Source organism: Trichechus manatus, unplaced genomic scaffold (assembly GCF_000243295.1).
Source record: "Trichechus manatus latirostris isolate Lorelei unplaced genomic scaffold, TriManLat1.0 scaffold00075, whole genome shotgun sequence".
In the NCBI taxonomy this organism is placed as follows: Eukaryota; Metazoa; Chordata; class Mammalia; order Sirenia; family Trichechidae; genus Trichechus; species Trichechus manatus.
Window position 1 is genome coordinate 186,538 of NW_004444011.1, and position 13,637 is coordinate 200,174.

General features: G+C 38.8%; 1 protein-coding gene across 6 annotated transcripts in view; it reads right to left on the bottom strand.

Moving 5' to 3' along the window:
* The window catches only part of ACBD5 (acyl-CoA binding domain containing 5), a 59,490-nt gene that overhangs the window by 17,143 nt on the left and 28,710 nt on the right, over positions 1-13,637 (bottom strand). For 2 of the 6 annotated variants that reach the window (XM_023735009.1, XM_023735005.1), the window contains exons 6-9: positions 10,211-10,342; positions 8,895-9,098; positions 7,988-8,094; positions 4,170-4,202 (exon numbers count right to left, since the gene is read on the bottom strand). In XM_023735009.1, the coding sequence (XP_023590777.1) occupies positions 4,170-4,202; positions 7,988-8,094; positions 8,895-9,098; positions 10,211-10,342 (476 nt within the window). The remainder of the gene's footprint in view (positions 1-4,169; positions 4,203-7,987; positions 8,095-8,894; positions 9,099-10,210; positions 10,343-13,637) is intronic. The other 4 variants (XM_023735010.1, XM_023735007.1, XM_023735006.1 and 1 more) reach the window with 3 other exon arrangements.

Below are 13,637 nucleotides of genomic sequence, written 5' to 3' on the forward strand. Positions count from 1 at the left end.
GAAGGGATAACAGGCACCAAGCAAGTCAGCAGAACACATTACATTAGCCCTCAAGGCTTTGAAAATAATCTTCTGTTCTCTGAGAAAATTTACACAGTAGCTCTGACCTCCAGACTCTAGGTATTGGCCACAGTCTCTGGATTTTGAGTGGAGGCCCCTCGGCCCTGGGCTTCAGCTCCGCCTTCCAGGCCCACTGGGACAGCAACTCTGCTCCGGCCCTGGGCTTCAGCTCCGCCTTCCAGGCCCACTGGGACAGCAACTCTGCTCCCTTGGCTTTAGGAGCACCATTCTCCTAGTCCATCGGAGTGACAACTCCACCATTAGAAACACCAGAGGCCACAGCTCCACCCTTTGAAACCCCTGAGGTCATGGCCATACCTTTTGAGGCTGAAGCAGGTCGGCTTCTTGTGTCCCTTGTCTCTTCAGCTTCTGCCTCCTATGGTCTCTCGGCCCTCGGGCCTCACGCCCGCATCTGCCCTGCTGGGGCAAGTGTTCCAAAGCTCAATAGCTCCACCGGTATAAGTGCCCAGAGGCACCCCACTCCGCCAGAAAGCCTCGAGTGCACAGACACCCAGCTCTCTTGTTCTGTGGGTCGGCAAGCCTAGCTCCACCAATAAGTGCCCGGAGGCACCCCACTCTGCCAGGAAGCCTCCTGCTCACAAGCATTCAGCTCTCTCGCTCCATGGGTCGGCTCCAGCGCTGTCTCGCACTGGTCTCCTGGTTCTGCTGCTGTTGGTTCTCTGCCGCTGCCATTTCTCTGCTGCTGTAGGTCCTCTGCTGCTGCTGGTCCTCTGTTACTGCCGCACGTCTATCCATTCACAGTTTTAAAACCGCTTCCACATTTTAGGTATCTGTTAGAGCAGCACCCCACTCTCTTGGTACCAAATTCTCTCTTAGTTATCTAGTGCTGCTACAACAGAAATACTACAAGTGGATGGTTTTAATGAAGAGAAGTTTATTTCCTCATAGTCAAAGTAGGCTAAAAGTCCAAATTCAGGGCATCAGGTCCAGGGGAAGTCCTTCTTTCTCTGTTGGCCTTCTCATCAATGTTTCCCCGGACTAGGAGCTTCTTTGCACAGGGACCCCGGTCCAAAGGACCCGCTCTGCTCCTGGCACTGCTTTCTTGATAGTATGATGTCCCCCTGTCTCACTGCTCATTTCTGTCTTTTATATCTCAAGAGATTGCCTCAGGACACAATCCAGTCTGGTAGATCAGGTCCTCCCTTACTAATACAACTGCCACCCATCCTCCCTCATTAACATCATAGAGGCAGGTTTACAACGTACAGGAAAATCACACAGTACCAGGAATCATGGCCTAGCCAAATTGATACACACATTTTTTGGGGGACATAATTCAAACCATGACAATAAGCATTAATCTGAAGCTTATTAGAAATGCAAATTTTGCAGGTCCTACCCCAGACTATGGGTCAGAATCAACTCGATGGCAACAAGTTACCTCAGACCTACTAACTCAGAAACTCTAGGGTTGAGGACCAGGAATCTATGGTATAACAAACTACTCAGGTGATTCTTATCCACATTAAAGTTTGAAGAGCACTGCTTAAGAGATAAGAAGGATGTGAAAGAACAAGAAAGGAAAAAGAAAAACCAAAATTTTTATCTCCTTTATCTCTTTATCTTGAAAAAAAATCTCACCCACCTGGCAAAATTCCAAGTCTAGCAGTCTGCACTGGTATACTGGTTTGAAGTAATACCAGAAGCAACATACAGGCCCTGTGGCCAATAAAATAATATGGATTTTATAGGTATCTAAAACACTATGTATATATGTAACATTTCATATCTCCCAGTCTCTGTTTCAGTACTCAGAATGGTACTTCAAACCAGCATCTATTCCACTAAATGGTTATTCTAGAACACAGGTCATTTTTAGCTTCTGCAAAGCAATGTTGTTGTTGTTGTGTGTCATCAAGTCAGTTCCGACTCATAGCGCCCCCATGTGAAAGAGTAGAAATGCCCCATAGGGTTTTTTACGGAGCCCTGGTTCCTCAGCAGTTAAGACTTTGGCTGCTAACCAAAAGGTCACCAGTTCAAATTCACTAGCCACTCCTTGGAAACCCTAAGGGGCAGTTCCACTCTGCGCTATAGGGTCGCTATGAGTTGGAATTGACTTGACGGCAATGAGTTTTTTTAATCTTTATGGGTGCAGATCGCCAGGTCTTTCTCCCATGGAGCAGCTGGGTGGGTTCAAACTCCCAATCTTTCCAGCTAGCAGCCTAGTACTTAACCGTTGTGCCACCAGGGCTCCCTCTACAAAGCAATAATTACTAATTATTCAATTTTTTAAAACTTCAACCTTTCAAAAAGGGATCTATAAAGTACTCAACTTATTTAAACTGGACTAAAAACAAAAACTGTGAAATAAAAAAATGACGACTTTCTTTTGAACAGTACTGTTGAGTGAGATGAAGTCCTCTTATCACCTCAGAGCTTTAGTAAAACTGAGGGATGCTGTCCCTTTGTCCACAGAAATGACAGAAGCCAGGTAACGTAAAGAGCAACAAGGTAAAAACATTACTGTACTTAAAAAGGGCTACAGAAATGCTAAAAATAAAATCCTCATATTTACATAGTTTTTTAAATGATGATTTATTATAGGTCATCTGTCAGGAATGAAGAAGTTGAAAGTAACATTATTTAGGATTGAGTGTAGATAAAAAACTAGATCAGGTAACAATGAAACAAAGTTTTAAGGTTGTTTAAGTTTGGAGACAAAATAAATGATGGCTCCTTAAAACAGGTAAAACTATAAGTCTTAAGAAAGCACAGCATGGAAGAACTTGTTATGGAATGATAACTGAGCTACTTGGCAATAATGATGATGATCCAATTGTACATATAACACAATTAAACATTCTGCTGGAAAGAAAAAAAGTAAAAAAAAAAAAACTATCACATAGGCAATACTAGAAAAAAATACAAGGAAAAAGATGTATTCCACAGAAATCTACAAAGCTCATTTTTAAATGTTTAATTATAGAAAATTTCAAACACATACAAGTAGAGTACAAATCACCCAGTTTCAACAATTATCACTTCAGGACCACTCTTATTTCACTTATCCCTATCCCCACTTTCCGTGAAGTATTCTGAAGCAAATCCCATGCATCGCATGATAAGGCTATTTTAAAATACTTTATTGGAACAAAATAAATGTATACCAAGGATTAAAAATTATTACTTGCTTGTGGGATGTGTAGGGGTGGGATGGGGGAGGCAGTATGCTTAACAGACAAATTTAAGAGGCTATTATAGACTTTTAAAAGTACTTTCACAAGTAGAAATCAATGAGAAAAGGAAAATGTTCAAATCATTGCAGGTGAGCTACAAATTTGCTATTAGTGGCCCACAAAAAGGACTTGAAAATCACCTTGATTCTCAGGGACTTCAAAATTGGTAATAGAAGACTACTTACTATATTTTGAAAAGAACCTACGTAGCAAATTAGTGGACGCCAGGCTATAATTAACTTTAGACCTGGTGATAGTGGTGATCAGGTGGGGCTGTACCTTATTTGGAAAGATTTCCTTCAGGATAAGTTGGGGTTTAAGGGATGTGCAGAAGTTAACACAGTATATGGGGAGAGGTACATTCCAGGCACAATAAATGTTAAGATTCTGGGGCAGGAGATGGGAAAGGGGAGGGATCTGACATATTAGAAGAACAAAGAGACAGCCAGGGTGGGTGATGAATAAAGAGCAAAGAGAAGAAGAATGTTAGAAGAGGCCAGAGAAAGGAAACAAGGAAGTTTTCAAAGGCTACTGGGTTTGTATCAAAAGGATTCAAGAGCCAACTTGGCTTCTACAGGTCAAAGATGGGACAATTTGAGCATCGTAAGGATAGTAACTGGAACAGATTAGAACAAATGAAATAAATTTAATTCACAAATTCATAATGATTCCTCTAAAATACTCACTGGGGCCCAACTGAAGGATTCTGGAAAACTAACTCATTATTTTGAAAACAATAAATAAAGGAAAAGAATTAAACACACACACACACATAGCCATAAAGGTAAATAGGAGCCAGATCAGGGAAGAGCACTATGAAGGATTTTAGACTATTAATTAACTGATTAATAGAGAACACAAGAGCAAACCTAGAGTTTAGTAGACAGATATCTACTGAGATTAATTCCTTACCTGTCCTTTCTCACCAGTCTTCTCTAAATAAATCTTTTAAAAAAGAAAAAACAAAAGGGGATTTGGGCTTTCATCATTTTCCATTAATTTCAGCTCATTTTCATTTTGGTCTCCTCATTATTCTTCCCATCTACACTACTCATTTGTGTCCGATCTTAGTTTAAAAATATTTTTTCTTATCATTTATAATAGCCCCTAAAAAAAAAAAAAACTTGGGAATAAATCTAACCAGGGATATAAAAGACCTATACAAAGAAAACTACAAAACACTACTGCAAGAAATCAAGAGACCTACGTAAATGGAAAAACGTACCATGCTCATCGATAGGTAGACTCAACATTGTGAAAATGTAAATTCTACCCCAAGCAATCTACAAATACATGCAATCCCAATCCAAATACCAACACATTCTTTAACGAGATGGAAAAACTGATCATTAACTTCATATAGAAAACAAAGAGACCCTCGATAAGTGCAGTATTATTGAAGAAGAAAAACGTAGGAAGCCTCACACTACCGGGCCTCAGAACCTACTATACAGCCACGGTAGTCAAAACAGCCTGGTACTGGTACAATGACAGACACATGGAACAATGGAACAGAACTGAGAACTCAGATGTAAATCCATACACCTATGGTCACCTGATCTTTAACAAAAGCACAAAGTCCATTAAATGGGGAAAAGACAGTCTCTTTAACAAATGATGCTGGCAAAATTGGATGTCCATCTATAAAAAAATGAAACAGGACCCATATCTCACACCATACATAAAAACTCATTCAAAATGGATCAAAGATCTAAATATAAAACCAAAAACTATAAAGACCATGGAAGAAAAAATAGGGTCAACACTACCAAAAAACCAAAACCAAACCCATTGCTGCTGAGTTGACTCCAACTCATAGCGATCCTATAGGACAGAGTAGAACTGCCCCACAGGGTTTCCAAGGAGCACCTGGTGGATTCGAACTGCTGTCCTTTGGGTTAGCAGCTGAACTCTTAACCACTTTGCCGCCAGGGTTTCCAGTCAACCTTAGTGGCCCGAATATATGGCATAAATAGGATACAAACCATAACCAACAATACACAAACACCAGAAGATAAGCTAGATAACTGGGATCTTCTAAAAATTAAACACTTATGCTTATCACAAGACTTCACCTAAAGAGTAAAAAGAGAACCTACAGGCTGGGAAAAAATTTTTTAGCTGTGACATATCCAACAGAGGTCTAATCTCTAAAATATATAGGAAAATCCAACATCTTGACAACAGAAAGACAAATAATCCAATTAAAAAATGGGCAAAGGATATGAACAGACACTTCACCAAAGAAGGCATTCAGGCAGCTAACAGACACATGAGGAAATGCTTGCAATCACCAGCCATTAAACCAAAAAAAAAAAACCAAACCCATTGCCATCGAGTCGATTCTGACTCATAGTGACCCTATAAGGGACAGAGTAGAACTGCCCCATAGAGTTTCCAAGGAGTGCCTGGTGGATCTGAACTGCCAACTTTTTGGTTAGCAGACATAGCTCTTAATCACTACGCCACCAGGGTTTCCATTAGAGAAATGCAAATCAAAAATACAATGAGATACCATCTCACCCCGACATTACTGGCATGAATCAAAAAAACAGAAAATAACAAATGTTGGAGAGGCTGTGGGGAGATTTAAACTCATATGCACTGCTGGAGGGAATGCAAAATGGTACAACCATTTTTGGAAAATAATATGGCACTTTCTTAAAAAGCTAGAAATAGAAATACCATATGATCCAGCAATCCCACTCCTAGGAATATATCCTGGAGAAATAAGAGGCATCACACAAATAGACATATGCACACCCATGTTCATTGCAGCATTATTCACAATAGCAAAAAGATGGAAACAACCTAAGTGCCCATCAACAGAGGAATGGATAAACAAACTATGGTACATACACACAATAAAATACTACGCAAAGATAAAGAACAATGATGAATCTGCAAAGCATCTTACAACATGGATGAATCTGAAGGGCATTATGCTGAGTGAAATAAGTCAATCACAAAAGGACAAATACTGTATGCGACCACTATTATAAAAACTTATGAAAAGGTTTATACACATAAAGAAACAATCTTTGATGGTTACAAGGGAGTAGAGAAGTGGGAGGGAACAGCACTAACTAGGCAATAGATAAGTAGTAACTTTGGTGAACGGTAAGACAGTATACAATACTGGGAAAGTCAGCAAAACTTAACCTGCGCAAAGTCATACAAGCTTCATAGACACAATCAAACTCCTCAAGGGACCGAGTTACTGGACTGAGGGCTGGAGACCACGGTCTCACGGGACATGTAGTACAACTGTCATAACATAGTTTATAAAGAAAATGTTCTACATCCTACTTTGGTGAGTAGTGTCTGGGGTCTTAAAAGCTTGTGAGCAGCCATCTAAGACACTTCTACCGGTCCCACCCTGTCTGGAGCAAGGGAGAATGAAGAAAACCAAAGATGCAAGAGAAAGATTAGTCCAAAGGACTAATGGACCACAACTACCACAGCCTCCACCAGACTGAGTCCAGCAGAGCTACATGGTACCCAGCTACTACCACCGACTGCTCTGATGGTGACCACAGTAGAGGGTCCCGGACAGAGCTGAAGAAAAATGTAGAAGAAAATTCTAATTCACAAAAAAAGACCAGACTTACTGTTCTGACAGAAACTGGAAGAACTCTGACAGTATGGCCCCCAGACACCCTTTTAGCTCAGTACGGAAGTCACTCCTGAAGTTCACCCTTCAGTCAAAGATTAGACAGGCTTATAAAATAAACAATAACACATGTAGTTCAACTATGTATACAAGACTAAATGGGCATACCAGCCTAGCAGGCAGGAAGGGACCAGAAAGCTGGACGAATAGAAATGAGGAACCCAAGGTCGAGAAAGGGAGAGTGCTGACACATCGTGGGGTTGGCAACCAAGGTCAAAAAACAATATGTATAATTGTTTAATGAGAAACTAATTTGCTCTGTAAACTTTCACCTAAAGCACAATTATATATGTATGTATGTGTATATATATGTATGTGTGTGTGTGTGTATTCATGTGTTTTTAAAATTTGAGAAAACAGAGGTAGATTTAATTGCATTATGAGAAGAAAATGGGAAAAACACAAAAAGAAAACATTTCAATCATTCTTTTAGGAAGGCAAAAGATGAATGATTTTCTATATGACACCCCTAAACTGTGTTAGAATGGGGAAAATGTAGAAATACCCCACATAAACATAGCTGTCAAGGCTACCCTAGTCATTCATCACAAAAAGTTGTCTAACAGAAAAAAAATCTTGTATTTTTTATTAAAATTTTTTAAATGTTAGCTTCTAATACAGAATCTTAAGTAACTGAGATTTGAATATTATTTCCACTCAAACTTTCAGTCCAATGTATTAAAGTCAATATAAAGAACAGATTTATTTGTTTGAAAAAAATTACTCAATTTTCTTGAAGGTTAATGTTTCCAACACAGAGACTAGCATAAAGAATTTACCATCTCCCTCTCCATCCCACATCTCCTAGAATATTTACAAATATAAACATAAATATATTATGCTATAACATATTTAAATATCATTAAAATGTCTTTGGATACTAAGGATTTTATTTTTTAATTCACAAAAAATAATTAAAAGTACAAATGTTTAAACATTTTAAAGGTATGTTTTCAAAGTGATGAACAAAATGTACATCTCCTATTAACAGAGTTGTGTATTAATTCTGATATACCACTTTGAAAACTTGCCAATTAGAAAATGTAATTTTTTTTACCTCTTCTTGTCCAAATTGCTCCATAGAATCACAGTAAACTTCACCGTCTGAATCACTGGTCAAATGCTGAATTCCTGAAACATCTTCAACATGATCATCATTTACAGCTAAATATAATTTTAAAAGCGTCCAAGTAGAATATGTTCTAATAGAAGTAACATGCATTTATTCCAGTTTCAAAATTCATCAGATTTAAAACGTTTTCATATTGGGAGACAAATATTATTTATACTAAGTCAGACTTTTTAAATTTTACCAGTACTTTAAGTTTAGCTGGTAATTTTTCTTTGAGAAGATTACAAACTATTTTATCATTGAACTATAGGAAAATACCATCCAGATCAAATCTTAAAAACCCATTGCCGTCGAGTCGATTCCGACTCATAGCGACTCTATAGGTCAGAGGAGAACTGCCCCATACGGTTTCCAAGAGCACCTGGTGGATTCAAACTGCCGACTTTTGGTTACCAGCCGAACTCTTAACCACTACACCACCAGGGTTTCTCTTACAAAACCTAATATCCTTATAACAGAAAACTATCAAATTTGGGATGCAAGTTTGGTTGTTAAATTAAGAAATGATATTCTTGACTGAATTACAGCAAAGGCATCATATTGTCAGAGATTTAAGTTAAAAGAAGCAACCGGAATAAAAGTAAAAATTTCAAAGATCTGATTTTGAAATGTCATATAATAACACAATAAAAAATGTCTCAATAAAAATATAATAACCTTGACTCTAATTCACTCTTTCAAAGCTAAAAGCCCTTATACTATTAATAAACCTGAATGTATTACTAAATAAGAGTCTTTTATCCTAAACTGCTCCTAAATATCCTAAAATTTTCTAAAAGAATATTTGATTCATAGCAAAAAGACTGGACAAAGAATTATTATGGAACAGTACCTTCGTGAATGCACACAGTAGTTTTTCCAGTTTGTTCAAAGTTTTGCTCCACAGGTTTTACTTCTTCAGTGCTTTCGCCATTCAGGGAAGAACTAGCATGAAAGTCATTCTGTATATCCTGAACAAAGCTGTCTTTATCATAGCCATTAGTGACAATAATTTCCAAATTGTTATGGTCTGCTGATTTCTTCATCATTTTCTTATCTTTTATGAGAAAATGGAGAGATTCATGAAAGTTCACAATTGGTCAACTTCTGCATCTTTTGCAACTTCTGGATTTTCTAACATCCATGAGTCATTTCCCCAACCTATCAAAATCCCTTTGCAGGGTTTCCTACTTGGATCCAAGATAGGGTACTCCTTGAAAAGGGGTTTATCATTTGCTGCAAACTCACCCAAACTTTGCTGACTTCAAAACTGCTTCAGTTCCCTGTGAATCTTCTAGAACCCTTTAAAAGATAATCTCTCAAGGTCTTTAAACTTTCTCAAGCATAGGCTAACTGCTCTACAAGACCCAGCAGTGCAAATGGATCCGCATAACCAATAAGAAGATCCCTCATAGAAGGTATCATTCATCATATCTCACCAAAAACTGAAGGTGAAACTAAGTTACCATTTCCTTTAGCATCTTCCTGCCTCCTCTTTCTAAAATAATCTTCCCATTCATCATTGGTACTCTTGCCAACAGTACCCTTAATACAGTACTCCATGGTTCCAATCTTCCCTCTTCATCAAAACTTCTGCCTGCATCCTATTCTCTTTTTCCATTCTACTCTTGGTAAGATATTGAGAGTTTAACTTGTCTCCTCTCTTTGGTAGCACATGCATATTCAAACTGAGACAACACCTTAAACTAATAAATTTCTGGAGTTCCTGCATAGTACAAACAGTTAGCAACCTCAGTGCTAACTGAAAGGTTGGCGGTTTGAGTTCACTAAGAGGAACCTTGGATGAAAGGCCTGGCAATCTACTTCTGAAAAATCAGCCATTGTTCTACTTTGACACACATGGTGTTGCCATGAGTTGGAATCAACTTGATGACAACTGATTGATAAAATGCTAACATCTCAGGCACTACATGTGGGGCAGTAGCCCATTCTTCTCAGCCTTCAGTCAACACTTACTCCATCTGTGTATAAAGCTGGCTGTCCCTGTATTTTGAAATAGACTCTTTTGGTCCACAGCAAATCTGGTTATAGGGTCAAGAGACGACATCCCATCACATGCACTAATCTCCTTCAATCCCAAAACAGCCCAAATCCTTCCATATCCTTTTATCTTAATGAAGAATTATTAGTCCATCATCCAAATATTACCGTTATCACTTTGTTCTGCTCCTTTCACTTCTTCTCGGGCCTCTTCTTCTTCTGACTCAGCTCCACTATCACTGCTTTCAGCTTTACCATTCATGGTTTTGGCATTTGGAGTAGTTAGAACATTACCAAGGTCTGAAACATGAAATGACTACTTAATCTCTAATGCTTCAATACAGTCCGTAATGCTGTATTTAATAAACAATGCTATAATTTATAAATAACTAATAAAATCATTTTGAAGGATACTAAAATGTTAAAAGTTTGATACATATACTTTTCTTTAACTATAAATATACATATATTACACAAATACATAAATTCCTTCAATTATTGGTTTACATCAAAAATGATAAAGCTATCTTAAATCCTTTTTGAACAAGGCAGAGGATAAGTTATTAAGGTAACATCAATCAAAATCGTCAAGTTAGAGAGAGATGAGTACTCCTCAGCATAAATGGTAAATGAAGACCACCATGAAGCTATCGTGCTGAAAACATAAATATAATTTTTCTGGCCTGAATAACAATCTCATATAACAACAAAATGTTCTGGACTACTTTTTGAACTTTTTTAACTTTTTTTTAATTTTTAGGACTTCTTTGAGTCCACTCAAGTGCACAATTTATTATATATTTTTTGATATACAAGTTTTTTTTACAGCATCATCAGTTAATATGATCAATCACTTAAAGAGGCAAACTGTCCTATTTCCCAAAGAATAAATACACCAGAGATTCTCAAACTAAAATGTGCATATGAATCACCTGAGATCTAGTTAAAAGTGAAGATTCTGTATGAGTAGGTCTGAGGTGATCTGAGATTCTGCATTTCCTTAAAGCTCCCATGTGATACCAGTGATGTGGTTCACAGAACCACATTTTTAAAAACAGAGAATTATATTTCCATCAACTCTTTTTAAGATACTAAAGGCCTCTTAAGTGGCTAGTGCCCCAAAAGAGTGGCCTTCCCCCATAAACTTTTGGGCTATAATTTCACTGATACAAATGCATTTTGGATGCTTTCCTGCATTCTAAATATTAAATTCCAAAATCTCCATACATCTTAAACAGTCAGGCCCAAACTCTTATTTAAGTCTACCTAATTAACTGTAAGGAGCACTGGTGGTGTAGTGGCTAAAGCACTCAGCTGCTAACTGAAAGGTCGGTGGTTCGAACCCATCAGCCGCTTCATGGGAGAAAGATACAGCAGTCTGCTCCCGTAAAGATTACAGCCTAGAAAACCCCATAGGGCAGTGCTACTATGTCTTATAGGGTCGCTGTGAGTTGGATCAACTCAGCAGCAAGGGTAATCAACTCACTGATGTATACTACAGGATAAAGGAATGAGTAACTATAGTTATTACAAACCAAGATTTCTAGTGTAAAAGAGTATACAGTAATCCCCCCTTATCTATGGAGGATACGTTCCAAGACCCCTGTGGATGCCTGAATCCGTGGATAGTAGCAAACCCTATGTACAAGTCAGCCTTCTGTATCCATCGGTTCCAAAATGCAAAACTTGAATTTGCTGCATGCCTAGCACCCATGCAAATGAAGTGGTGTATAGGCACACCCTGCTGTAGCCTCCTGTCATTTCACACATCCTCAGTCTCTCTCCAGCACTAGTTGTTTGACCATTGTTTGCCTTGTGTGTTATTATTCCCTAAACAATACAGCACTGTATAACAACTATTTACATAGCATTTACATTGTGTTAGGTATTATAAGTAATCTAGAGATGATTTAAAGTATATGGGAGGATGCACACAGGTTATATGCAAATACCGCTCCATTTTATATAAGGGACTTCATCCTCAGATTTTGGTATCCGTGGGCGTCCTTGAACCAATCCTCTGTGGATACCAAGGGACGACTGTACACTCTGTTTTGTCCTATACATACATATCCATGATAAAGTTTAATTTATAAATTAGGCACAGTAAGAGATTAACAACAATAACTAATAATAAAATAGAACAATTATAAAAATATACTATAATAAAAGTTATGTGAATGACAGAGCAGGATGGCGAGAGATTTCATCATGCTATGTAACTCATTTAACATTTTCAGACCACAGTAGGCTGCAAGTAACTGAGACCGTGGAAAGCAAAACCGCAGGTAAGGGGGATTACTGTAAGTATAAAATCAAATTAATTTAAATGCAAATATTTTAAATGCAAATATCAGCATGAACTTCTCATTTTTTTCTTAAAAAAAAAACCCACACATTTCTTAGCTCAGTTTCCCAAAAATGGCCTAAAAGCAATGAATATCTAGTAGCAGTGAGCACTCACGGTGTTCAAATTATCCTTCTAAATATCATTTACCATTAGAAAAAAAAAAAACTAGGACTGCTTGGAAAAATGGTTGTTTCCAAGACGGGCATAAAAAGAATAAGATGTACCTGAGATACCTTATGCCAGAAAGCAAGTAAGCTGTCAAATACTACATCAAAAGGGTATAAAAGCCTGACTTAAGACATTTCTAGTGGCTAAACATAGGATTTTAGGTATCAAAAGTAAGGCAATTGGGGGCGGGGCCAAGATGGCAGAGTAGTAGATGCTTCTGGTGGACCCTCTTAAAACAAAGACCTGAAAAAACAAGTGATTTAATTATATATGGCAATCTGAGAGCCCTGAACATCAAAGGCAGAGTTGAGGAAGCAGACTGAGTGGCAGGTGAAGGGAGAGACGTATGGAAGCAGTGAGGAGTAGCCAGACCTGACCCGGCAAGAACCCGAGCCCTTCAGGCCTGATCAGCTCGCAGGTGAGTGGCGAGGCAGGCAAGCAGCGGAGCTCGTGAGGTGCATTTTCCACACCAGGAGAGACCCACGCCAAAAAGTTTACATGGCTGCGCAGAACCAGGGAGAAACAACCCTCCACGAAAGATAAGTACTTGCGTAGGGCTAACCGCGTGGATCAAAAATACCTCCCTTAGGGAAAATCCTCTCTCCCATTTACCTCCCCGCTCCCCACTCTGCACTGGGTCCCAGACTGGCATCAGCAATTGCCTAGTCCCCTGAGTCGGAAGTAGGATACATCACACACCCAGAGCCATTCTCCCTGCCTAGGAGAGTGAACAAGTTAACAAATGGGAAAAAACAAACCGCCAGCTCCCCTAAGCCAGGAACCCAGGATAGACAATAGCTCTTTTGTCTACACACAGGCATAAGGGATCCACGGTCTTTGAGTGCCTTTCCACCAGCATAGACTTGTGTGGGCCCATTTCAACAGGATAGGCACTCATTACCGCAGTAAAACAGGGTATATACAGGAACCATAACTTAAACTGTTTCAGCTGTGAAGTAGCAGGTTCGTGACATTTGACACTGTTCTGCCTATTAAGCATAGTCTTCACCTACCCATATCAGGGGCCTGAGGACTGGTGGCTCCACCCACACCACCTAGCCACCTGCAAGAGGGGCC